Source organism: Neopsephotus bourkii, unplaced genomic scaffold (genome assembly GCF_033783945.1).
Source record: "Neopsephotus bourkii isolate Nb327-2 ecotype Australia unplaced genomic scaffold, CSIRO-AGI_Nbou_v1 NB_365, whole genome shotgun sequence".
In the NCBI taxonomy this organism is placed as follows: Eukaryota; Metazoa; Chordata; class Aves; order Psittaciformes; family Psittacidae; genus Neopsephotus; species Neopsephotus bourkii.
Genome location: NW_026900871.1, coordinates 29,397 through 54,759, shown reverse-complemented (window position 1 = coordinate 54,759; position 25,363 = coordinate 29,397). Strand labels below are relative to the sequence as shown.

Here is a 25,363-nt window from a genome sequence, read left to right as displayed (position 1 = left end):
CGGCCCATCCCATCCCATCCCATCCCATCCCCCCCCATCCCGGGATCGGGGGGTTCCGGGGGGGGATCCAAGAGGAGGTTCCGGTTGGGAATGGGGGAGCTGGAACTGGGGGGCTCCCGTATAAAGGGGGAGGATGCAGGAGGGTTTGAGGGGTTGTGGATGAGGAAGGTGCTGAAGTGGGGAAAGAAGAACCGCAGGGACCAGTGTAAACTGGGATCAAACTGGGAATGGCCCCATGGAGGGGTGGGGGGGTGAGGAACATCGAGGAAGTGGAGGAATGATCCAGGAGGATCTCAAGGGGGGGGTGGTGTCAGGGAATGGGGAAGGAGACTGGGAGGGACTGGGACATACTGGGATGTACTGGGAACAACCAATGGAAAGGGGGGACACACCGTGGGGGGACCTGTCTCAAGTGGGGGGGGGGGTGAGGGTTTGGAGTTCACCTTGGGGGGGGTCTTGGCGGTGACGTCATTGGGGGGAGTCCTGGGGTTACCCTGGGGGGGGGTCCCCTCCATGGGGGGGGGGGTCTTGGGGTTTATATCGGGGGGGGTTGGTTTGGGGTGAGCGGGGGGGGGGAGAGACGTGGGGGGTCCCCAAAAGGGGTATTTGGGGAGGGGGTGTCCGGGGGGGGGGTCCCGTTCCGAACCTGACGGCGCCTTATGGGGGGGGGGGGTCGGGGGTCGGTTCCCGTTCCGGTCCCATCGCGGGTCGTCCCCCCCCTGTTGCGGCACCGGGGCCGGGCCCGTCCCGGGGCGTCGGCGATGGGGCTGGTCCCTCCCCGGGGGGGGCGGGGGAGGCTCCGCCGCTCCCGTTACAAGAGCCCGGCCCCGCTCCGGGCGCGGCCACTCGCTGCGATCCCGCCGCCCCGCTCGGATCGGCCGGGACCGGAACCGGGACCGGGATCGGGACCGGGATCGGGACCGGGGCAAACACCGGGATCCGCCGCCAGGAATCCGGGAGCGGGAGGGGCCGGCACCGGGCATGGCCCTGCCGGGGAGCTGAGCGCAGGTACCGGGACTGGGGGGGGGTGATCCGGGGGCGTTACGGGGGGGTTGTCCCGGTGGGAGTCTCCGGTTGTCCCGGGACGATCCCATGGATGCGGGGGGGGGGGCTCCGGAGGGTCCCGGTGTTCCCGGTGCTATCCCGGGAGTTAAAAGTGGGGGGGGGGGGTCCCGGTTGTTCCGGGGGTCCCGTTTCGGGCGGGCTCCGATAGTTCCGGGTATCCCCGTGGGGGGTGGTCCTGGGACTGTCCCGGTTATGGCGGGGCGAGGGGGGGGGGGATGTCCCGGGACTGTCCCATGAGTGCCCCGGGTGGGGGGGGGGGTCAGGGGGGTCCGGCCGCGCCCCGAGGCCCCGGTGTTGGGCGCGCTCAGGGCGGGGCCCCCCCCCACCCCCCCCTCCGTTTCCCCCCCTCCTCGGTCCCGGCCGCCGCGCCCGGGGAGTCCCCGCTCGGGGCGGGGCAGCGGAGATTCCCCCCTTCCCCCCCCCCCCTCCGAGCCTCCGGCCCCGCCCGAGCTCTGGGGGAGCCCCCCCCCCCCTCGGGGGGGATCCCGGTACCTTGGGGGAGGGGGTCTTGGGGGTTAAATCCGTGTTGGGGTGAACTTGACCCCCCCCCGCCCCTTGCACCCAATGGGTTTGGGGTGCGGCCGGTGCCTGCGCGCCATTTTGGACCCCCCCACAGCCATTGGGAACCCCGAATCCATGGGGACACCCCCATCGCTGTGGGGATCCCCCCGCAATCTATGGGGTAACCCCCTCCCAACCCTTAGGATCCCTTTCAATCCATAGGAACCTCCCTAACTCATAGGGGCTCCCCGTTCTCCATGGGGTCCCCCCTCATTCACAGGGACCCCCCCACCCACCTCCATGAGGACCCCTTAGCCCATAAGGACTCCCCTACCTCTATGGGGCTCCCCGCACCCCATAGGAACACCACCAGCCCATAGGCACCCCCCATGCCCATGAGGCTCTCCCCCACCTATAAGGAACCCCAACTCCATGCCCCTCCATCCCTGCACCCCCTGGAGCAGGTCCTACTGCAGCGAGTGCCCCCCCATGAACCCCCAAATCCACCCCCCATACAGAGCGGTGGTGATGGTGGTGATGGGCTCCGAGCACCCCAAAAACCAACACCCCGAATCCCAACTTTCGGAGGCGCACGTGGCGCTTCGGGAATGGGCTCGGGATTGGGAAGAGGAGCCCAGCGTTCCAATGGGCACCCCATGGGCACCCCATGAACACCCCATGGGCACCCCATGAACACCCCAACGCCCGACGCCGTCCCTGGCCGCCGGCGGAGGCCCCTGCAGCCGGTGGAACCGGTCCGGGAGCAGCCGCGGTGGCGGGATCGGGATCGTTCCCGTCCCCCTCCCGCCCGCGGGACTCTCGCTCCGGAGCCGGTTGGACCGGTACGAACCCCACTTGGGGAACCCGGTCCCCCCCCCCCCCCCATATTCCCGGTGTTTTCCAACGCTTCCCGGCCGTTTTCCCCCCTTTTCCTGGGAGGATCCCGATCCCGATCCCGCCTCAGCGGCTCCGCGCGTTCCTGCCCTGCGCGCACCGCCCCCCCTTTAGCACCCCATAGACAACACTTTGGGGGTGACCAAGTTCTGGCCGTGCCCCCCCCCCCCTTCATTAACCCCACTCGTTAATTAGCGCCTGCCCACGAGCAACGCCCTTGGCCCGGCCCCAAAGGGGGGGGGTTTGGGGTGTTGGGGGGGGGGGTGAATGCGTGCGGACCCCCAAGGTTTGGGGCTGTGTTGGGGCTGGTGTTGGGGTTTGGACACCCCCACCCCCCCCCAGCTTGGTTTGGGGGGTCCAGCCCTGTCTTGGGAAGAGTTTGGGTGCTGTTGTGGGGTGATGCTGTCAGGGGGGGTTTGATGCCATTTGTGGGGGTGACGCCGTCTTGGGGGACACCATTAGGGGGAGTTGCTGCCGTTTGGGGGGTGACACCGTTTTGGGGGGGTTTGCTGCCGTTTGGGGGGTTTGCTGCCGTTCGGGGGGCTCACATCGTTTGGGTGACAACATTGAGGGGAGTTGACGCCGTTTAGGGGGGTGACACCGTTTTTTGGGTGAGACCATTGGGGGGGTTCGATGCTATTTGGGGGGGTGACACCGTTTGGGGGGCTTTGCTGCCGTTTGGGGGGCTCACATCGTTTGGGTGACACCATTGGGGGGAGTTGATGCCGTTTGGGGGGTGACACCACTGGGGGGGTTCGATGCTCTCTGGGGGGGGTGACACCGTTTGGGGGGTTTGCTGCCGTTTGGGGGGCTCACATCGTTTGGGTGACACCATTGGGGGAGGTTGATGCCATTTGGGGGTGACACTGTTTTTGGGTGACACCATTTGGGGGGGGTTCGATGGTATTCCGGGGTGTGACACCGTTTGGGGGTGGTTGATACCGTTTGGGGGGGTGACACCGTTGTTGGGTGACTCCATTGATGGGTGTTGATGGCGTTTTGAGGGGGGTTCGATGGTATTTGGGGGGGGTGACACCGTTGCTGGGCGTCACCATTGGGGTCCCCACTGACAGGAGCGGAGCAGGACGATACCAACGGGGGTCCCGGGGGGGGGGTGTCCTCCCCGATGCCCTTTTTGGCCGCTTTTTGGCTTCGTCCCTGTTGTGGCTCCGGCACAAACACGGGGGGGGGGGGGGTCCCCGGTGGGGGGGGGGTCCAGTACCGACCTCATCCCTGTGTGTCCGGTGGGACCGGGGATGGGGATGGGGATGGGGATGGGGGCCCCCTTGGCCGTTGTTTGTCACCGACCACTTGGTGTCACCTCCTCCCGTTGTGGCTTCGAGCGGGGGGGGGTAAAGGAAGGAGGGGGGGGGGAAGGACTAAAAATAGGGGGGGGGCAGCACGTGGCTCCCCCCAAAATAGCCCCGGGGCAGCGGCGAAGGTGAACCCTGAGCCTTGGGATGGGGGACACGGGGGGGGGGGGGACGGGACACGGAACGTTCCAAACGTCCTGGGGGGGGGGGGGTTGCGGTTATAGGGGGAGAGGAAGCCCCGGGGCCGGGTGGGGAGCTCTGAGTCACCCCCCCCCCACCACCTCCCCGCCCTGCTCCTGACTCACAAACTGGTTTGTCCTCCCGGTGCCGCCGCTATGGAGCGTTCCCAGACGGATCCGGATCCGTGGCTGCGGTGATGGGGTTGTGGGTACACGGGGTGGGGGACCCCCCCCCCACTTCCATTCCATTCCAAGGTCACCCCATTCAGCCCCCGGCTCCATTGGGGCCACCCAATCCCCTCCTTGGGGCCGCATGTCCTGGATGGAGATGCCACCACCACCAACAGCCTCATGGGATCGAGGTGCTTCCTAATGGGATCCTCCTGCACCCATCAGTGCATGGGGTGGTTCCTCCCCATGGGGCAGATCCATCCAAGGGCACATTGAGGGCTCAACTCAGTGGCCATCAGGACCACCAGGGCCTTTGCTTCAGCTCTTGGTGCATGGGGTTAGGGGGGGCACATGTAGGTTCTCCTTGGTGGCCACCATAAGGTTCCTCTCAGCCGTTCTGGTGTTACCGGATGCTCCCAGTTTGGTGCCATCGGCAGACTGGAGCTCCCATCATCCAGGTGGTTAAAACCCTCCCAGTTCCCACTGGTGTCCTCAGGCTGCTCTAAGAGGTGATGGAGCCTCCATCCTTGGAGATACCCACATCCTTCAGAACCATTCCCCATGGACCAGATGGTCCCGTCCCGCTTCAACCAGCCCCTGCTCACTGTGGGGTTTCTCTAGGGCTCCATGGTTGGATGTGGTCCTAAAGGGCAATGCCTCCATTGACCTCTCCATGCTGAGGAACCCCGCATCCTCACTGGGTTTGGTCCTTCTGACCCTCCATGTATGGATGAGCTCCATAGGGTTGCACCACTTCCATGCTTGACCCATGTCTTGACATGGAATGGGCTGCTCCAAGGCTTAGATCCATGGCTGGTACCTGTAGGAAAGGTGTCTCCAGTGGCCAAAGCCTTTGATTGAGTCAACCTTTGGCCATGGTGGCCCTTCTGCAGCTTCTTGCTGCTTGCCCCATTGACCACCACCACCCAACGGGGTGGCTGGGCCGCGCTGTGGCTCCCATTTGGGTGCTCAAGGAAGGGAGAGGCGGTTGGAGCTTCATGGGGACCTCTCCAATGTCTCCTCCAGGCTGGGAAGGTGACGCAGGAGCTGCCACAAGGTCCACAAGCAAAGGCCAAGGGATTCCTGGGGCGGATCCAACCGGGAGCAGCGTCCCAGTAAGGTCAGTGGGGCTTCGATCCCATCAGTCTGGGTTTGATGCTCATTGCAGCGGGGTTGGACTGGGAGCCCTTGGAAGATCCCTTCCAGCACCACCCATTCCCTGACCCTTCCCTTCTCCCGTTGCCAGATGGAGAAGGAGGAGGAGACGCGGGAGATCCTGCTCCCCAACTGGCAGGGCAGCGGCTCCCATGGCATCACCATCGACCAGACCGATGACGGGGTCTTCATCAAGCGGGTGCAGCAGAACTCGCCGGCCGCCAGGATGGGCGTCGTGAGGGAAGGTGGGACCCGGGATGGGTCCTCTGGGGAGGGGGGAACCCCTCCTTTGTGCTGTTTCCACCCCTTCCTTGGTCCCAAACACCATTTCTCACCTCCTCCTTTGTCCATCACCCCGATTTCCACCCCTTCTTTCTCCATGACCCATTTCCCACCTCCTCTTTTGTCCATCACCCCAATTCCCACCCCGTCTTTGCTCCATCACCCCAATTCCCAACCATTCCTTGCTCCATCACCCCAATTCCCACCCCCTCCTCGCTCCATCACCCATTTCCCACCCCCTCCTTTCTCCATCACTCAATTCCCACCCCTTCCTTGCTCCATCACCCATTTCCCACCTCCTCCTTTGTCCATCACCCCAATTCCCAACCCGTCCTTTATCCCAAACACATTTCCCACCTCCTCCTCACTCCATCACCCATTTCCCCCCCCTTCCTTGCTCCATCACCCAATTCCCACCCCTTCCTTTCTCCATCACCCATTTCCCACCCCCCACCCTCTTCACTCCATCACCCATTTCCCACCTCCTCCTTTGTCCATCACCCCAATTCCCACCCCCTCCTTGCTCCATCACCCATTTCCCACCTCCTCCTTTGTCCATCACCCCAATTCCCAACCCCTCCTTTATCCATGACCCATCTCCTCACTCCATCCCCCAATTCCCACCTCCTCCTTGCTCCATCACCCCAATTCCCAACCCTTCCTTGCTCCATCACCCATTTCCCACCTCCTCCTTTGTCCATCACCCCAATTCCCAACCCCTCCTTTATCCCAAACACATTTCCCACCTCCTCCTCACTCCATCACCCAATTCCCACCTCCTCCTTCCTCCATCACCCCAATTCCCAACCCTTCCTTGCTCCATCACCCATTTCCCACACCCTCCTTGCTCCATCACCCCAATTCCCAACCCTTCCTTGCTCCATCACCCAATTCCCATCTCCTCCTTCCTCCATCACCCAATTCCCACCTCCTCCTTTCTCCATCACCCATTTCCCACCTCCTCCTTTCTCCATCACCCATTTCCCACCCCCTCCCTCCTCCATCACCCATTTCCCACCCCCTCCTTCCTCATCACCCCATAACTCAAGCACAGTCACTCCCCCACTCCCTGACCCTTCTCCCTCTGCTCGCCCCACGCAGGGGACCAGATCGTGAGCGCCACGGTCTACTTTGACAACCTGCAGTCGGGGGAGGTGGCCCAGCTCCTCACCACCATGGGCCACCACACGGTGGGCTTGCGCCTGCAGCGGCGAGGGGACAAGTCCCCGGTACCGGGACAGACTTGGTCCCAGGACGTGTTCACGGGTGGCAGCAGCCCTGAGGTTGTGCTGGTGAGTGATGGGCGATGGGGCTGGGAGGAGGAGGAGGAGGCGTGGTGCTGATGAAGGTCTCTTGGCTTGCAGAGTGGAGATGATGAGGAATACAGGCGGATCTACACCACGAAGATCAAGCCACGGCTCAAGTCGGAGGAGGTGCTGGAGGTGGAAGGTGCTGGGGTGCAGAGCAGCACCATCACCGTCACCAAGAGGGTGACAGCCTACACCGTCGATGTCACCCGCCACGACGGGGCCAAAGGCGTTGATGTCGTCGGGACAGACTTCAAGGTCCGCATCCCGACCCAGGAGCTCGCCCATGGGATGGAAACCAGCGTTGATCCAGGGAAAAGCATCCCGGATGCTCCAGGCCCAGCGGCTGGACCTTGTGCCCCAAAGCCCGGGATAACGGTGTCGGGATCGATGGATGTTCCCACTATGGAAACTGGAAGCCCTATTGTGGTGGAGGTGCCGGTACCCGATGGCTCCGGCTCGCTGCCGGTGGGGCCCCCCGGTGGCTCCATCTCCATTGGACAAACGGGATCCTTGGATGCAGGTTTCCATATCAAGGGACCCCGGTTGGATGGGAAAGGCCCCGGTTCCAGCATGGATGCTCAAGGGGAGCTGCTGGGGGGGATGCTCTCAAACGCTGCTGCTGCTGCCCCTTGCGTGCAGGGGGGGATCCAAGCTCCTGGTGTGGACGTTTCCTTCCCAGCCATGGAAAACCCGGCTCTGGATGTGGGAAAAATCCAGATTCCTGTGTTGAAAATGCCCAAATTTGGGTTCCCGGTTGCAGGCTCCGGTGCTCCGGCACCACCAGCTCCAGTCATGGACATTCCCTCCTCCTCCATCCAAGGACCTGAAATTCCAGCTCCTTCCATTGAAATCCCATCCCCGCAGGTGGATGTGGGGGGGCTGAAGGGAGCACTGAAAGGCCCCAGTGTGGAGCTTCCAGCATCCAACGCGGACGTTCCCGGTGCCAAAGGGAAGCTCCAGATGCCAACCGTGACCCTCCCGAAGGGTCCTGCTGTGGAAGTGGCGCTCCCGAAGGTGGATGTCGGCATTCCCGAAGCGGCCGTGGAAGGGGAATGGAAGGGCCCCAAGTTCAAGAAGGTGGAAACCCCTCAGATCTCCCTCTCGGATGTGAACCTGCAGCTGAAAGGCCCCCATGCAAAGGGAGATGCCGGTGTCACCGTGCCCAGGGTGGAAGGAGAAGTCAAAGGACTCGGCTCCAAGGGTCTCAAGGTGGATGTGAAGGCTCCTGGGGTTGAGTTTGGAAGCCCAGAGGGGCTCCTGAAAGGCCCCAGTGTATCCCCACCAGACCTGGACCTCCATGGGAAGGGCCCTAAGCTCAAAGGAGACCTGGATGTTGCTGTCCCGAAGCTGGGCGCTGACCTGAAAGGACCCCAGCTCGACATCGGTGGCCCCAAGGTGGGAATGGGCGTTCCTGATGTCAGTGTTAAAGGCCCCAAAGTCGCGATGCCGGAGATGCACGTGAAGACCCCGCAGATCTCCATGCCTGACATCGACCTCAACCTGAAAGGTCCCAAAGGGAAGGGAGACCTCGATGTTTCTGTCCCTAAACTGGAAGGGGAGCTCAAAGCCCCTGGGCTCGACATCAAAGGCCCCAAGGTTGATATTGAAGCCCCAGATGTGGACGTTCATGGTCCTGAAGGCAAACTGAAGATGCCCAAGCTGAAGATGCCCAAGTTCGGGGTGAAGGGAGAGGTCCCCGATGTGGCCGTGACCCTGCCCAAGGGCGAGGTGGACATCTCTGGTCCCAGGGTTGACATTGATGTACCCAGTGTGGACATCAAAGGGATGGAAGGGAAACTGAAGGGCCCCGAGGTGAGGATGCCTGAGATGCACATCACAGCCCCAGAGGTCTCAGTGCCAGACATGGACCTGAACCTGAAGGGCCCCAAGGTGAAGAGTGGTGTGGAGGTCTCCATCCCCACAGTAGGAGCTGATCTGAAGGGTCCAGAACTAGAGCTCAGAGGCCCCAAGGTTGACATTGAAGCCCCAGATGTGGACATTCATGGTCCTGAAGGCAAACTGAAGATGCCCAAGCTGAAGATGCCCAAGTTTGGGATGAAGGGAGAGGCCCCCGACGTTGATGTGATGCTCCCAAAGGGTAAAGTCGACATCTCTGGTCCTGGTGTTGATGTTGATGTGCCCAGTGTGGACATCAAAGGGCCAGAAGGGAAACTGAGGGGCCCCAAGGTGAAGATGCCTGACGTGAGCTTCAAGACCCCGCAGATCTCCATGCCTGACATCGACCTCAACCTGAAAGGTCCCAAAGTGAAGGGAGACCTCGATGTTTCTGTCCCTAAACTGGAAGGGGAGCTCAAAGCCCCTGGGCTCGACATCAAAGGCCCCAAGGTTGATATTGAAGCCCCAGACGTGGACGTTCATGGTCCTGAAGGCAAACTGAAGATGCCCAAGCTGAAGATGCCCAAGTTTGGGGTGAAGGGAGAGGTCCCCGATGTGGCCGTGACCCTGCCCAAGGGCGAGGTGGACATCTCTGGTCCCAGGGTTGACATTGATGTGCCCAATGTGGACATCAAAGGGCCAGAAGGGAAAGGCCTCACACTGAAAATGCCCGAACTGAACGTCCAAACCCCCAAACTGTCCATGCCGGATGTAGATGTCAGCTTGAAAGGCCCCAAAATAGACGTGGAAGCTCCCAAAGTGGACGTTGAGATGCCCGACGTGGACTTGGAATGTCCAGAAGGGAAAATAAAAGGCCCCAAATTCAAGATGCCCAAGCTCAATATCAAGACGCCGAAGATCTCGATGCCCGATGTGGATCTGAACTTGAAGGGGCACAAAGTGAAAGGAGAGGTGGACGTTGCTCTTCCAAAGGTAGAAGGTGACCTGAAAGAACCTGGTGTTACCATCAAAGGGCCTCAATTCCATGTGTCTGCTCCGAAGATTGAGGGACCCGATGTGGACATCACCGTGCCAAAAGGAGACATAGAAGTTTCGGGGCCAGAGGTAGATCTTGAAGGGCAGGAGCTGGATGTTGGAGGAGCAGAAGGGAAATGGAAGGGCCCCAAGTTCAGGATGCCGAAGCTGAATATCAAGACCCCCAAAATCTCCATGCCTGATGTAGATTTGAACCTGAAGGGACACAAGGTGAAAGGAGAGATGGACGTCGCGGCTCCGAAGATAGAAGGTGAATTGAAAGGTCCAGAAATAGACATCAAGGGGCCTAAAGTTGATGTTGAGGCACCCAACATTGATCTGGAGTGCCCTGAGGGGAAGCTGAAGGGTCCCAAGTTCAAGATGCCCGAGATGCACATCAAGGCTCCCAAGATCTCCATGCCTGACGTTGACTTCAACCTGAAAGGACCCAGTGTGAAAGGGGACATGGAAGTCTCAGCTCCCAAGCTTGAAGGTGAACTGAAGGCTCCCGATGTGGACATCAAGGGCCCCAAAGTGGACATTGAGGCCCCAGACGTGAACATTCAAGGCCCAGAAGGGAAGTTCAAGATGCCCAAGTTCAAGATGCCCAAGTTTGGGATGCCCGGATTCAAAGCAGAAGGTCCAGAGGTGGACGTGAACCTCCCAAAGGGAGATATTGATGTTTCTGGCCCAAAGGTGGACATTGAAGGTCCAGAGGTTGACATTGAAGGTCCCGAGGGGAAAGTAAAAGGCCCCAAGTTCAAGATGCCTGAGATGCACATCAAGGCTCCCAAGATCTCCATGCCTGACATTGACTTGAACCTGAAAGGTCCCAAAGTGAAGGGAGATGTGGACGTCTCTCTACCCAAGGTAGAAGGTGAATTGAAGGGCCCAGAAATAGACATCAAAGGTCCCAAAGTTGACGTTGACCTTCCCGATGTTGAACTGGAAGGTCCCGAGGGGAAGCTGAAGGGCCCCAAGTTCAAGATGCCTGAGATGCACATCAAGGCACCCAAGTTCTCTATGCCTGATGTTGACTTCAACCTGAAGGGCCCCAAACTAAAGGGAGATGTGGATGTGTCTGTCCCGAAGCTCGAGGGTGACCTGAAGGCTCCCGACGTTGACATCAAAGGCCCCAGCGTGGACATTGAGGCACCAGACGTGAGCATTCAAGGCCCAGAAGGGAAGTTCAAGATGCCCAAGTTCAAGATGCCCAAGTTCGGGATGCCGGGATTCAAAGCAGAAGGTCCAGAGGTGGACGTGAACCTGCCAAAGGGAGATATTGATGTTTCTGGCCCAAAGGTGGACGTTGAGATGCCGAGTGTGGACATTGAAGGTCCCGAGGGGAAGCTGAAGGGCCCCAAGTTCAAGATGCCTGAGATGCACATCAAGGCTCCCAAGATCTCCATGCCGACATTGACTTGAACCTGAAGGGCCCAAAGTGAAGGGAGATGTGGACGTGTCTCTACCCAAGGTAGAAGGTGAATTGAAGGGCCGAAATAGAATCCAAGGTCCCAAAGTTGAGTTGACTTCCTGATGTTGAACTGGAAGGTCCCGAGGGGAAGCTGAAGGGCCCCAAGTTCAAGATGCCCGAGATGCACATCAAGGCTCCCAAGATCTCCATGCCTGACGTTGACTTCAACCTGAAGGGGCCCAAAGTGAAGGGAGATGTGGATGTGTCTGTCCCCAAGCTTGAGGGTGACCTGAAGGCTCCCGATGTGGACCTCAAGGGCCCCAAAGTGGACATTGAGGCCCCAGACGTGAACATTCAAGGCCCAGAAGGGAAGTTCAAGATGCCCAAGTTCAAGATGCCCAAGTTCGGGATGCCGGGATTCAAAGCAGAAGGTCCAGAGGTGGATGTGAACCTCCCAAAGGGAGATATTGATGTTTCTGCTCCAAAGGTGGACATTGAAGGTCCAGAGCTGGACATTGAAGGCCCCGAGGGGAAACTAAAAGGCCCCAAGTTCAAGATGCCCGAGATGCACATCAAGGCTCCCAAGATCTCCATGCCTGACATTGACTTGAACCTGAAAGGCCCCAAAGTGAAGGGAGATGTGGACGTGTCTCTTCCAAAGCTGGAAGGTAACCTGAAGGCTCCTGATGTGGATATCAAGGGTCCCAGCGTGGACATTGAGGCCCCAGACGTGAACATTCAAGGCCCAGAAGGGAAGTTCAAGATGCCCAAGTTCAAGATGCCCAAATTTGGGATGCCAGGGCTGAAAGGAGAAGGTCCAGAGGTGGATGTGAACCTCCCAGTAAGGCCCCAAGTTCAAGATGCCCGAGATGCACATCAAGGCTCCCAAGATCTCCATGCCTGACATAGATTTGAACCTGAAAGGCCCCAAAGTGAAGGGAGATGTGGATTTGTCTGTCCCAAAGCTCGAGGGTGAACTGAAGGCTCCTGATGTGGACATCAAGGGCCCCAAAGTGGACATTGAGGCCCCAGATGTGAACATTCAAGGCCCAGAAGGGAAGTTCAAGATGCCCAAGTTCAAGATGCCCAAGTTCGGGATGCCGGGATTCAAAGCAGAAGGTCCAGAGGTGGACGTGAACCTCCCAAAGGGAGATATTGATGTTTCTGGCCCAAAGGTGGATGTTGAGATGCCAAGTGTGGACATTGAAGGTCCCGAGGGGAAACTGAAGGGCCCCAAGTTCAAGATGCCTGAGATGCACATCAAGGCTCCCAAGATCTCCATGCCTGACATTGACTTGAACCTGAAGGGCCCCAAGGTGAAGGGTGGTGCTGATGTTTCCGTACCACAGCTTGAAGGTGAATTGAAGGGACCTGATGTGAACATTAAAGGTCCGAAGTTGGATGTGGATGTTCCTGATCTTGATGTTGAAGGTCCTGAGGGAAAATGGAAAGGGCCCAAGATAAAGATGCCCGAGATGAACATCAAAGCTCCCAAATTTTCAATGCCTGACGTGGATCTCCACTTGAAAGGTCCCAAAGTGAAGGGGGAATTGGATGTTTCTGCTCCCAAAATTGAGGGTGACATCAAAGGTCCAGATCTGGAACTTAAAGGGCCCAAAGTGGATGTAGAAGTGCCTGACCTTGACATTGAGGGTCCTGAGGGGAAGCTGAAGGGCCCCAAGTTCAAGATGCCCGAGATGCACATCAAGGCTCCCAAGATCTCCATGCCAGACTTCGACCTGAACCTGAAAGGTCCCAAAGTGAAGGGAGATGTGGATGTGGACGTGTCTGTACCAAAGCTGGAGGGCGATTTGAAAGGTCCCGATGCTGACATCAAAGGCCCTAAACTGGATGTGAACATTCCTGACATTGACCTCGAGTGTCCAGAAGCGAAGATGAAAGGCCCCAAGTTCAAGATGCCTGAGATGCACTTCAAGACCCCCAAGATCTCCATGCCTGACATTGATCTCAACCTCAAAGGTCCCAAGCTGAAGGGAGACCTGGATGTTTCTGCCCCCAGACTGGAGGGTGACTTGAAAGGCCCCGATGTGGATATCAAAGGACCTAAAGTGGACATAGAAGCGCCTGATGTGGATATTGAGGTCCCAGAGGGGAAGCTGAAGGGTCCCAAGTTCAAGATGCCCGAGATGCATTTCAAAGCCCCCAAGATCTCCATGCCGGACTTTGACCTGAACCTGAAAGGTCCCAAAGTCAAGGGGGACGTGGATGTGTCTGTGCCAAAGCTGGAGGGCGATTTGAAAGGCCCCGATGTTGACATCAAAGGCCCTAAACTGGATGTGAACATTCCTGATGTTGAACTGGAAGGTCCTGAAGGGAAACTGAAGGGCCCCAAGTTCAAGATGCCTGAGATGCACATCAAGGCTCCCAAGATCTCCATGCCCGACATTGACTTGAACCTGAAAGGTCCCAAAGTGAAGGGAGATGTGGATGTGTCTCTACCCAAGGTCGAGGGTGACTTAAAGGGTCCAGAATTGAATATCAAAGGTCCCAAAGTTGATGTTGACCTTCCTGATGTAGAGCTGGAAGGTCCCGAGGGGAAACTGAAGGGCCCCAAGTTCAAGATGCCCGAGATGCACATCAAGGCTCCCAAGATCTCCATGCCTGACGTTGACTTCAACCTGAAGGGGCCCAAGCTAAAGGGAGATGTGGACGTTTCACTTCCCAAGCTCGAGGGTGACCTGAAGGCTCCCGATGTGGACATCAAGGGCCCCAAAGTGGACATTGAGGCCCCAGATGTGAACATTCAAGGCCCAGAAGGGAAGTTCAAGATGCCCAAGTTCAAGATGCCCAAGTTCGGGATGCCGGGATTCAAAGCAGAAGGCCCAGAGGTGGACGTGAACCTCCCAAAGGGAGATATTGATGTTTCTGTCCCAAAGGTGGATGTTGAGATGCCAAGTGTGGACATTGAAGGTCCCGAGGGGAAGCTGAAGGGCCCCAAGTTCAAGATGCCTGAGATGCACATCAAGGCTCCCAAGATCTCCATGCCCGACATTGACTTGAACCTGAAGGGGCCCAAAGTGAAGGGAGATGTGGATGTGTCTCTACCCAAGGTAGAAGGTGAATTGAAGGGTCCCGAAATAGATATCAAAGGTCCCAAAGTTGATGTTGACCTTCCTGATGTAGAGCTGGAAGGTCCCGAGGGGAAGCTGAAGGGCCCCAAGTTCAAGATGCCCGAGATGCACATCAAGGCTCCCAAGTTCTCCATGCCTGACGTTGACTTCAACCTGAAGGGACCCAAGCTAAAGGGAGATGTGGATGTGTCTGTCCCCAAGCTTGAGGGTGAACTGAAGGCTCCCGATGTGGACATCAAGGGTCCCAGCGTGGACATTGAGGCCCCAGACGTGAACATTCAAGGCCCAGAAGGGAAGTTCAAGATGCCCAAGTTCAAGATGCCCAAGTTTGGGATGCCGGGATTCAAAGCAGAAGGTCCAGAGGTGGATGTGAACCTCCCAAAGGGAGATATTGATGTTTCTGGCCCAAAGGTGGATGTTGAGATGCCAAGTGTGGACATTGAAGGTCCTGAAGGGAAGCTGAAGGGCCCCAAGTTCAAGATGCCCGAGATGCACATCAAGGCTCCCAAGATCTCCATGCCTGACATTGACTTGAACCTGAAAGGTCCCAAAGTGAAGGGAGATGTGGACGTGTCTGTGCCAAAACTGGAGGGTGAATTAAAGGGTCCTGAAATAGATATCCAAGGTCCCAAAGTTGATGTTGACCTTCCTGATGTTGAACTGGAAGGTCCCGAGGGGAAGCTGAAGGGCCCCAAGTTCAAGATGCCCGAGATGCACATCAAGGCTCCCAAGATCTCCATGCCCGATGTTGACTTCAATCTGAAGGGCCCCAAGCTAAAGGGCGACGTAGATGTGTCTGTCCCTAAGGTAGAGGGTGATGTGAAGGTTCCTGATGTTGATATCAAGGGCCCCAAAGTGGACATTGAGGGTCCTGATGTCAATATTCAAGGCCCAGAAGGGAAGTTCAAGATGCCCAAGTTCAAGATGCCCAAGTTCGGGATGCCGGGATTCAAAGCAGAAGGTCCAGAGGTGGACGTGAACCTCCCAAAGGGAGATATTGATGTTTCTGCTCCAAAGGTGGACATTGAAGGTCCAGAGCTGGACATTGAAGGTCCTGAGGGGAAACTGAAAGGCCCCAAGTTCAAGATGCCCGAGATGCACATCAAGGCACCCAAGATCTCCATGCCTGATGTGGACTTCAATATAAAGGGCCCTAAGCTGAAGGGAGATGTGGATGTGTCTCTACCCAAGGTAGAAGGTGAATTGAAGGCACCTGAAATAGACATCAAATGTCCCAAAGTTGATGTTGACCTTCCTGATGTAGAGCTGGAAGGTCCTGAGGGGAAGCTGAAGGGCCCCAAGTTCAAGATGCCCGAGATGCACATCAAGGCTCCCAAGTTCTCCATGCCTGACGTTGACTTCAATCTGAAGGGGCCCAAAGTGAAGGGAGACGTGGACGTGTCTGTCCCCAAGCTCAAGGGTGACCTGAAGGCTCCTGATGTGGACCTCAAGGGCCCCAAAGTGGACATTGAGGCCCCAGACGTAGACATTCATGGCCCTGAAGGTAAAATCAAGATGCCCAAGTTCAAGATGCCCAAGTTTGGGTTGTCTGGATTGAAAGGAGAAGGCCCAGATCTTGACGTCAACCTTCCTGAGGCCGATGTTGCTGTTTCGGGTCCCAAGGTTGATGTTACTGTTCCTGACCTGGACATTGAAGGGCCAGAAGGGAAACTGAAGGGCCCTAAACTGAAGAAGCCTGAGATGGGCTTCAACGTTCCCAAAATCTCCATGCCTGACATTGACTTACATCTGAAAGGTCCCAAATTTAAAGGTGACGTTGATCCTTCTCTTCCTAAAGTAGAGGCTGAGCTGAAGAGCCCCAAGCTGGACATCAAAGGGCCAGAGGTTGAAGTTGAGGGACCAAAGCTTGATCTAGAAGGAAAAGGGAAAAAATCCAGGTTTAAACTCCCCAAATTTGGCTTTTCTGGCCCCAAAGTGCAAAGCCCTGAGGTGGACCTGAAAATGAAGAAACCTGAGGCTGAGCTGTCTGGCCCCAAAGTTGATGTTGCTGCTCCAGAGGTGGATATTCAGGCAAAATCAAAGGGCTCCAAGTTCAAAATGCCTTTTCTGACCATTTCCTCCCCCAAAGTCTCGATGCCAGATGTGGAGCTCAACCTAAAAGGGCATAAAGTGAAAGGGGACTTGGATGTTTCCAGCCCCAAGTTGGAAGGGGAACTGAAAGGGCCTGATTTGGACATCAAAGGCCCCAAAGTCAACATTGAGGCACCCGATGTGGATGTTCATGGACCAGAGGGAAAACTCAAGATGCCCAAGTTCAAGATGCCCAAGTTTGGGATGTCAGGGTTTAAAGCAGAGGGACCCGAGGTGGACCTCAGCATTCCCAAAGCAGAGGTGGATGTTTCAGGTCCCAAGCTGGATATCGAAGGTGCTGGCTTGGAAATAGAAGGTCCAGAGGGGAAGCTGAAGGGCCCCCACTTGAAGATGCCAGAAGTGAGCATCCAAGCACCCAAGATCTCCATGCCTGACATCGACCTGAACCTGAAAGGTCCCAAAGTGAAGGGAGATGTGGACGTGTCTCTTCCTCAAGTGGATCTGAAAGGCTCAGATGTGACTGTGAAAGGACCCAAAGTGGATGTCGAGGTTCCTGACCTTGACATTGAGGGTCCCAAAGGCAAATTGAAAGGCCCCAAATTTAAAATGCCTGAAATGAATATCAAAGCTCCCCATATTTCCATGCCAGATTTGGACTTGAATTTGAAAGGTCCCAAGTCCAAAGGGGGGGTAGACATCGACCTTTCCATGCCGAAACTGGAAGGGGACTTGAGCGTTCCAGACGTTAACATCCAGGGACCAAAGGTTGACATTGATGCTCCCGAACTGGATGTTGAAGGAAAACTAAAAGGTCCCAAGTTCAAGATGCCCGAGATGCACATCAAGACTCCCAAGATCTCCATGCCTGATGCCAGCTTCAACCTCAAAGGTCCAAGCCTAAAGGGAGACGTAGATGTTTCTGCTCCAAAGCTAGAAGGTGATCTGAAGGCTCCTGACATCAGCATTGGAGGCCCCAAGGTCGACATTGAGGTGCCAGACGTGAACATTCAAGGCCCAGAAGGGAAGTTCAAGATGCCCAAGTTCAAGATGCCCAAGTTCGGGATGCCAGGATTCAAAGCAGAAGGTCCAGAGGTGGATGTGAACCTCCCAAAGGGAGATATTGATTTTTCTGCTCCAAAGGTGGACATTGAAGGTCCAGAGGTGGACATTGAAGGTCCTGAAGGGAAATTGAAAGGCCCCAAGTTCAAGATGCCTGAGATGCACATCAAGGCACCCAAGATCTCCATGCCTGACATTGACTTGAACCTGAAAGGTCCCAAAGTGAAGGGAGATGTGGATGTGTCTCTTCCCAAGGTAGAAGGTGAATTGAAAGGTCCGGAACTGGATATCAAAGGACCCAAAGTGGACATAGATGTTCCTGATGTGGACATTGAAGGACCAGAAGGAAAACTGAAAGGTCCCAAACTGAAGATGCCCGAGATGCATTTTAAGGCCCCCAAGATCTCGATGCCAGACTTTGACCTGAACCTGAAAGGCCCGAAAGTGAAGGGGGACGTGGACGTGTCTGTGCCGTGCGTGGAAGGTGACCTGAAAGGCCCCAAAGTGGATGTTAAGGGTCCTGAGCTGGACATTGGTGCCCCGGATGTTCAAATCGAGGGCCCAGAGGGGAAACTGAAGGGTCCCAAGTTCAAGATGCCCGAGATGCATTTCAAAGCCCCCAAGATCTCGATGCCGGACTTTGACCTGAACCTGAAAAGTCCCAAAGTGAAGGGGGACGTGGATGTGTCTGTGCCAAAGCTGGAGGGCGATTTGAAAGGCCCCGATGTTGACATCAAAGGCCCTAAATTGGACGTTGACCTTCCTGATGTTGAGCTGGAAGGTCCTGAAGGGAAACTGAAGGGCCCCAAGTTCAAGATGCCCGAGATGCACATCAAGGCTCCCAAGATCTCCATGCCCGACATTGACTTGAACCTGAAGGGCCCCAAAGTGAAGGGAGATGTGGAGGTGTCTCTACCCAAGGTAGAAGGTGAATTGAAGGCACCTGAAATAGACATCAAAGGTCCCAAAGTTGACGTTGACCTTCCCGATGTTGAACTGGAAGGTCCCGAGGGGAAGCTGAAGGGCCCCAAGTTCAAGATGCCCGAGATGCACATCAAGGCTCCCAAGATCTCCATGCCTGACGTTGACTTCAACCTGAAGGGACCCAAGCTAAAGGGCGACGTAGATGTGTCTGTCCCTAAGGTAGAGGGTGACCTAAAATGTCCCGATGTTGACATCAAGGGCCCCAAAGTGGACATTGAGGCCCCAGATGTGAACATTCAAGGCCCAGAAGGGAAGTTCAAGATGCCCAAGTTCAAGATGCCCAAGTTCGGGATGCCGGGATTCAAAGCAGAAGGCCCAGAGGTGGACGTGAACCTCCCAAAGGGAGATATTGATGTTTCTGGCCCAAAGGTGGATGTGGAGATGCCGAGTGTGGACATTGAAGGTCCTGAGGGGAAACTGAAGGGCCCCAAGTTCAAGATGCCCGAGATGCACATCAAGGCTCCCAAGATCTCCATGCCTGACATTGACTTGAACCTGAAAGGTCCCAAAGTGAAGGGAGATGTGGATGTGTCTCTACCCAAGGTAGAAGGTGAATTGAAGGGTCCCGAAATAGACATCCAAGGTCCCAAAGTTGATGTTGATCTTCCTGATGTAGAGCTGGAAGGTCCCGAGGGGAAGCTGAAGGGCCCCAAGTTCAAGATGCCTGAGATGCACATCAAGGCTCCCAAGTTCTCCATGCCTGACGTTGACTTCAACCTGAAGGGACCCAAGCTAAAGGGCGACGTAGATGTGTCTGTCCCTAAGGTAGAGGGTGACCTAAAATGTCCCGATGTTGACATCAAGGGCCCCAAAGTGGACATTGAGGCCCCAGACGTGAACATTCAAGGCCCAGAAGGGAAGTTCAAGATGCCCAAGTTCAAGATGCCCAAGTTCGGGATGCCGGGATTCAAAGCAGAAGGTCCAGAGGTGGATGTGAACCTCCCAAAGGGAGATATTGATGTTTCTGGCCCAAAGGTGGATGTGGAGATGCCAAGTGTGGACATTGAAGGTCCCGAGGGGAAGCTGAAGGGCCCCAAGTTCAAGATGCCCGAGATGCACATCAAGGCTCCCAAGATCTCCATGCCCGACATTGACTTGAACCTGAAAGGTCCCAAAGTGAAGGGAGATGTGGACGTGTCTGTGCCAGGAGTTGAGTGTGAACTGAAGGGTCCAGAGGTCGACATTGGGGGCCCTAAATTAGACATCGATGCTCCCAGTGTTGATGTTGAAGGTCCAGAGGGGAAATTCAAGCTGCCCAAGTTCAAGATGCCCAAGTTCTCCATGCCGGGCTTCAAAGGGGAGGGAGTGGATGTGGATGTGAACATCCCCAAGGGAGACCTTGACCTCTCAGGCCCCAGCTTAGATGTGGAGGCTCCTGATGTGGGTGTGGATGGGAAAGTCAAAGGTCCCAAATTCACCATGCCCGAAATGCACATCAAGGCTCCCAAGGTCTCCCTCCCTGACGTTGACTTGAACATCAAGGGCCCCCAGCTGAAGGGAGGGGTGGATGTCTCTGGCCCCAGGCTTGAAGGGGACTTGAAAGCCCCCAAAATCGACGTTGAGGTTCCCGATGTGGCCATTGAAGGTCCCGAGGGGAAGCTGAAGGGCCCCAAGTTCAAGATGCCCGAGATGCACATCAGGGCTCCCCACATCTCCATGCCTGACATCGACCTCAACCTGAAGGGCCCAAAGCTTGAGGGAGGTCTGAAGGGACCTGAAATCGATATCAAGGGCCCCAAAGTAGATCTCGAGGGTCCAGAAGTCAACGGCGATGGCCTGGAGGGCAAAATGAAGCTGCCTAAAATGAAGCTGCCCAAGTTTGGCCTGAAAGGAGAAGGTCCTGATGTAGACGTGAATCTGCCAAAGGCAGAGGTGGATGTCTCAGGCCCCAAGGTTGACATCAGTGTCCCGGATGTGAGCATCGAAGGTCCAGAGGGCAAAGTGAAAGGTCCTAAACTGAAGATGCCAGAAGTGCACATGAACGTCCCCAAGATCTCGATGCCTGAGATCGATCTGAACTTGAAAGGCCACAAGACCAAGGGAGGTTTCGACCTCTCTACCCCAAAGCTCGAAGGGAACCTGAAAGGTCCCGACGTTGACATCAAAGGCCCAGAGCTTGGGATCAAAGGCCCTGAGGTTGATGTTGAATGTCCTGACCTGAGCATTGAGGGCCCGGAGGCAAACGTGAAGGTCCCCAAGTTGAAGAAGTCAAAGTTTGGGTTCGGGATGAAGAGCCCGAAGGCAGAAGTGAAGGTCCCGGGGGCCGACGTGGATCTACCCGAGGCAGAGCTGAACGTGGAGGCACCGGACATCAACCTCGCAGGCAAGGGCAAGAAGAGCAAGTTCAAGATGCCCAAACTTCACATGAGCGGCCCTAAAGTCAAAGGCAAGAAGGGGGGGTTCGACGTCAACGCGGCCGGGGGGGACCTCGACGTGGATGTGAGCGTATCGGGGCCGGATGCAGCAGGCAAAGGGGAGGTGACGGTGAAGTCTCCCAAAGGGAAGAAGCCGATGTTTGGGAAAATCTCCTTCCCAGATGTTGAGTTTGACCTCAAATCGCACCGGTTCCGAGGAGACGCTTCCATGGCAGCCCCCAAGATCGAGGGGGAGCTCAAAGGGCCGGAGCTGGACGTGGCTGTGCCGGCGCTCAAAGGGGACCTGAAAGGTCCAAGTCTCAACGTGGACGTTGAAGCTCCTGATGTGAGCGTGAAGAAGCCCAAGTTCAACCTCCCCAGTGGGCAGATGGGAGCAGGGGGGTTGAAAATGGAAGGAGCCTCCATTGACGTTGGGGTTCCCTCAATCCCAGTGCCAGACGTTGAGTTCAATGGGAAAGGACCAAAGGGTGAGGTCAACGTTCCTGGAGCAGAACTGGAAGGTCCCGAAGGGAAACTGAAGGTGGGAACAACGGGTCTGGGTCTGGGAATGCCGGATGTGAACCTGGATGTGTCCGTCCCAGCAATGGAAGGAAGCCTGAGCCTCCCTTCGGCTGATGCCAGCCTCCGAGGGGTGGATGTGAAGCTCCAAGGGCCCCAAATCTCTGGCCCTGAGTTTGATGCAAACCTGAAAGGACCAAAGCTAAAGGGAGATGTGGACGCTTCGAGTTCCCTGGAAGGGCCCAAGGTCAGCCTGGATGCACCGGGAATTGACCTGGGAGGCTTGGGAGGGAAACTGAAGCTGCCCAAGTTCAAGTCCCCAACGATGGAGGGACCGGACCTGAAGGGAGGCATCGAGGGCTCCATGGAGGCAAAAGCCCCGGGGGCAAATCTCAACCTGGGCACTGCAGGCGTTGACATCAGAGGGCCCTCAATGGATGCTTCAGCCCCGGATCTGGATGTGAACCTGAAAGGACCAAAGTTGAAAGGAGACTTGGATGTGCAATGCCCCAAAGCACCGGTGGCTGCACCCGACACCGGCTTCGAGATCCTGGGTGGCACCATCAAGCTCCCATCCCTCAAACTCCCCCAGTTCGGCCTTTCCGGCCCCAGTGTGGATGGAGCCGATGTTGGCATCAGCCTCGAAGGTCCACAAGTGAAAGGAGGCCTGAAGGGCTCCGGGGCTGGCGTTGGGCTGGAAGGACCCAATGTGGAAGTGAAAGGGCCTCAAGTTTCCCTCCCGGATGCTGAGCTGAAGCTGAAAGGACCAAACCTGGATGTCACCGGTGAGATCAGAGCTCCAAAAGTCACCATGGAAGCGCCTCATGTGGGTACCAAAGAGCCCAGCGCTGGCGTCCACATGGATGCTCCGGCCATGGATGCGTCTGCACTGAAAGGGTCCGGGTTGAACGTCAACGTGAAAGGGCCAAAGCTCCACATCAGCGGCTCAAAGGGAGGCGCTGGGGTCAACGTGGGTACCCCAGAACCCAGCCTGGGCAAAGTTTCCTTCCCCAAGCTGCGGATGCCCAAGTTTGTGTTTTCCGACCCGGAGGTGAAGGGCAGGGAGATGGGGGTGGACGTGGAGTTCCCCGATGCCCCCATCCAGGCCGGGGCCACGGAGCTGGAGCTGGAAGACGCCGACGTCCGCTTGAAGAAACCCAAGCTCAAGATGCCCAAGTTCAACTTCTCCAAGCAGAAAGGGAAGAGCAGCGGGAGCCTGGGCTCCCCGGAGGCATCGGGGTCCAGAGGGGACCTGAAGAGCTCCAAGGGCAGTTTGGGCTCAGCGGAAGGGGAGCTGGATGGGGCCAAGGCCAAGTTCTCCTTGTTCAAGAGCAGGAAGCCGCGGCACCGATCGTCGTCGTTCAGCGACGAGCGCTCGGCCCATTCCCCACCATTGGGAGCGCTGGAGCCGGATACCGGTGACAAAGGCAAACAGGGCAGGATGAAATTCGGGACGTTCGGGGGTATCGGCTCCAAAACCAAAGGCTCCTACGAGGTGACCGCCAGCGACGAGGAGCTGCCCAAGGCGCCCGGTGCCACCAAGAAGTCGCGGTTGTCGTCGTCCTCCAGCACCGACAGCGCAACCAAAGGCGGCTTCCGCATGCCCGGCGTGGAGCTGACGGTGGCCAAGAGGAAGGAGCAGGCGGGCTGCACGTAGGGGCCGTTGTACATAGGGAGCCCCGTATGGGTCTGTAGATACGTTTTGTAGCTCGGGCTCCCCAGATCCATCCATAACCCTCAATCCCAACCCCTCCCAAAGAGCCAAGCCGGGAGCTTTGCCCGCGCTCGGAATGTCGGCTTGTGCATGGAATGCTGAGAGCTGTGCCGGCTATTTTTGATATAACTCTTATTTCCCCCCCCTGCCCTTTTTTTTTGACCGGATATTTTCAGTGTTTTGGGTCGTGGAAATGGGATTTTGGGTTTTTTTTTTTGGTTCTTTTTGTGGTTTGTTTTTTTCGATCGATGGGGCTGAAGAAATGGAGCTTTAAAAGGCACCCTGGAACAGAGCCGCGGGGCCGAGCCGCATGATTCCCATGGTTGGGATGCACCAGGATATCGGATAACGGGGAGGGAAAAGGACGAGCCGTGACCCGGTGGTGCAGGAAAACAGCTCCAAAGGCTTTGAGTCTTTCCCCCCTCCATGCCCAAGGGCTGGTTTTGGGTTGGTTGATGAGATTTTCACTCATCTTTCATTGCCTTTAACCCGTTTGTTCCATTTTTTGATGAAAAAGAGACAGAAAAAGAACCAAAACCCCCAAAATCTCGTTGAACAGTTCTGGTTTGAGGGTCAAAACCGAAAACTGCAGCAATAAACCAAAAGAAAATACAAAAAAGAAAAAAAACAAAGCAAAAGCCCCTTTTTTTAGCACTTTAACAGCAAAATAATCGCGGCGTCAGAAGAATGATCTTGTAAAATGCAAATAAAACGTTTATTAACCGGGATTTGGCCTTGTCTTTGGTTTTTTTTGGGGGGTTTAAGGGTCATTTAATGGATAATTTTGGGGGGGGGAGGTGGGGGGTGCCCCTCTCCATGGGACATTCCATTTCCACCCCCCCCACACTCGGGTTTGGGTCAGCGTTCCTCCGGTCCCGAAGGGGGCGCTGTTCTCTGCCAGCCGCCTACCAAGCGCCGCCTGCCCCTCCCGTCCTTATGTGACTCCTCCAAGCACAAGGGGGCGCTGTTTCACACAACTGCGCATGCCGGAAGTTGCCAGTTGTAGTCGTCACGTTGGCCGCAGTGCACGCTGGGAGTTGCAGTTCAAGCAGGGCTATCGGTCGGCCATGTTGCCCCGATGCATGTCGGAAGGAGTAGTTCTCGATGGCTCCCTGTCGGCCATGTTGCCCCGATGCATGCTGGGAGAAGTAGTTCTCGATGGCTCCCTGTCGGCCATGTTGCCCCGATGCATGCCGGGAGCTGTAGTTATCAATGGAACCCGTCGGCCATGTTGCCCCGATGCATGCTGGGAGAAGTAGTTCTCGATGGCTCCCTGTCGGCCATGTTGCCCCGATGCATGCCGGGAGCTGTAGTTATCAATGGATCCCCGTCGGCCATGTTGCCCCGATGCATGCTGGGAGAAGTAGTTCTCGATGGCTCCCTGTCGGCCATGTTACCCCGATGCATGCTGGGAGAAGTAGTTCTCGATGGCTCCCTGTCGGCCATGTTGCCCCGGTGCATGCCGGGAGAAGTAGCTCTCGATGGATCCCTGTCGGCCATGTTGCCCCGATGCATGCTGGGAGAAGTAGCTCTCGATGGCTCCCTGTCGGCCATATTGCCCCGGTGCATGCTGGGAGCTGCCGCTCTCATCTATGGCTCCTGGTTGGCCATGTAGTTTCCATTTCTATTGTATTATACTCTTATGTAAGAAGATATATGAATTATATTGTATTATATTATTGTAATAAGATATAATATCATATTCTTATGTAATATTATATTAAATGTTATTCTATCATAGTCTTATATGATGGTGTACATATTCTATTCCACTATTCTACTGTAAGAAGATCCACCAAATTGCATTATATTATAGCATATTGCCATGTAACGATGCAGTCTATTCCATTCAGATATATTACATTATATTCTACTATATTCTTGTCATAAGTTATGTTCTAATAAACTATATTGCATTAACTTTATATTATGATGCATTATGATGCATAAAGATACATTCTTATGCAATGAGATTTATCACATTGTATTCTACCATATTATTAGGCAATGTTTCTATTCTATTCTAATAAGACACATTAGATCACCTTCTAGATGACATCTTTTGATTGAATGATTTTTTCTGTTCTATTCTGGTATATTGAATCACCATCTATGTTTATGTAGTGAGTTTTGTTCTATTTTAATGCAATAGTATCTATTGTATGGCATGATATTCTACTCTATTATCCTATATTCTTTATTATCTGCTCCCAAGGGATGGGACAAGAGGAACCGGCCTCAAGCGGCCCCATGGGGAGGTCTGGATGGAGCTGAGGGGCAATTCCTGCCCCATTGGAACAGGCCTGGGGGTGCTCGCACCCCCCCAGTGCCATGGGGTGGCCTTGGCAGGGCTGGGTAAGGGTTGGACTGGAGGAGCCTAAAGCCCCTTCCCCCATGGTTGGTTCCATGACTCCAACCCCTCCCCCACACCTCC

The 25,363-nt window shown here is 56.1% G+C and overlaps 1 protein-coding gene across 4 annotated transcripts; it reads left to right on the top strand.

Annotated features, from left to right (window-relative positions):
* The first annotated feature begins 908 nt into the window (after positions 1 to 908).
* Positions 909 to 22,930, top strand: AHNAK (AHNAK nucleoprotein). 4 transcript variants are annotated; one of them, XM_061348607.1, is made up of 8 exons: positions 909 to 1,008; positions 5,150 to 5,243; positions 5,370 to 5,523; positions 6,662 to 6,852; positions 6,925 to 10,108; positions 10,493 to 10,693; positions 13,481 to 15,298; positions 15,521 to 22,930. In XM_061348607.1, exons 3-8 carry the CDS (start codon positions 5,370 to 5,372, stop codon positions 22,870 to 22,872), a joined length of 12,900 nt encoding a protein of 4,299 aa, XP_061204591.1. In that variant the 5' UTR covers positions 909 to 1,008; positions 5,150 to 5,243; the 3' UTR covers positions 22,873 to 22,930. The 4 variants fall into 4 exon arrangements, with proteins under 4 accessions (XP_061204591.1, XP_061204590.1, XP_061204592.1 ...); XM_061348606.1 differs by having other exon boundaries at positions 6,925 to 10,693; positions 13,481 to 13,620; positions 13,843 to 15,298; XM_061348608.1 differs by lacking the exon at positions 10,493 to 10,693 and having other exon boundaries at positions 6,925 to 8,760; positions 12,922 to 15,298.
* The last annotated feature ends 2,433 nt before the right edge of the window (positions 22,931 to 25,363 follow it).

Coding starts and splice junctions, on each gene's coding strand:
- AHNAK (XM_061348605.1), top strand. CDS start 5,370: ATGGAGAAGGAGGAGGAGACGCGGGAGATCCTGCTCCCCAACTGGCAG. Junction 5,524..6,661: donor GATGGGCGTCGTGAGGGAAG/GTGGGACCCGGG, acceptor CGCCCCACGCAG/GGGACCAGATCGTGAGCGCC. Junction 10,694..13,480: donor TCCCGATGTTGAACTGGAAG/GTCCCGAGGGGA, acceptor TTGAACTGGAAG/GTCCTGAAGGGAAACTGAAG.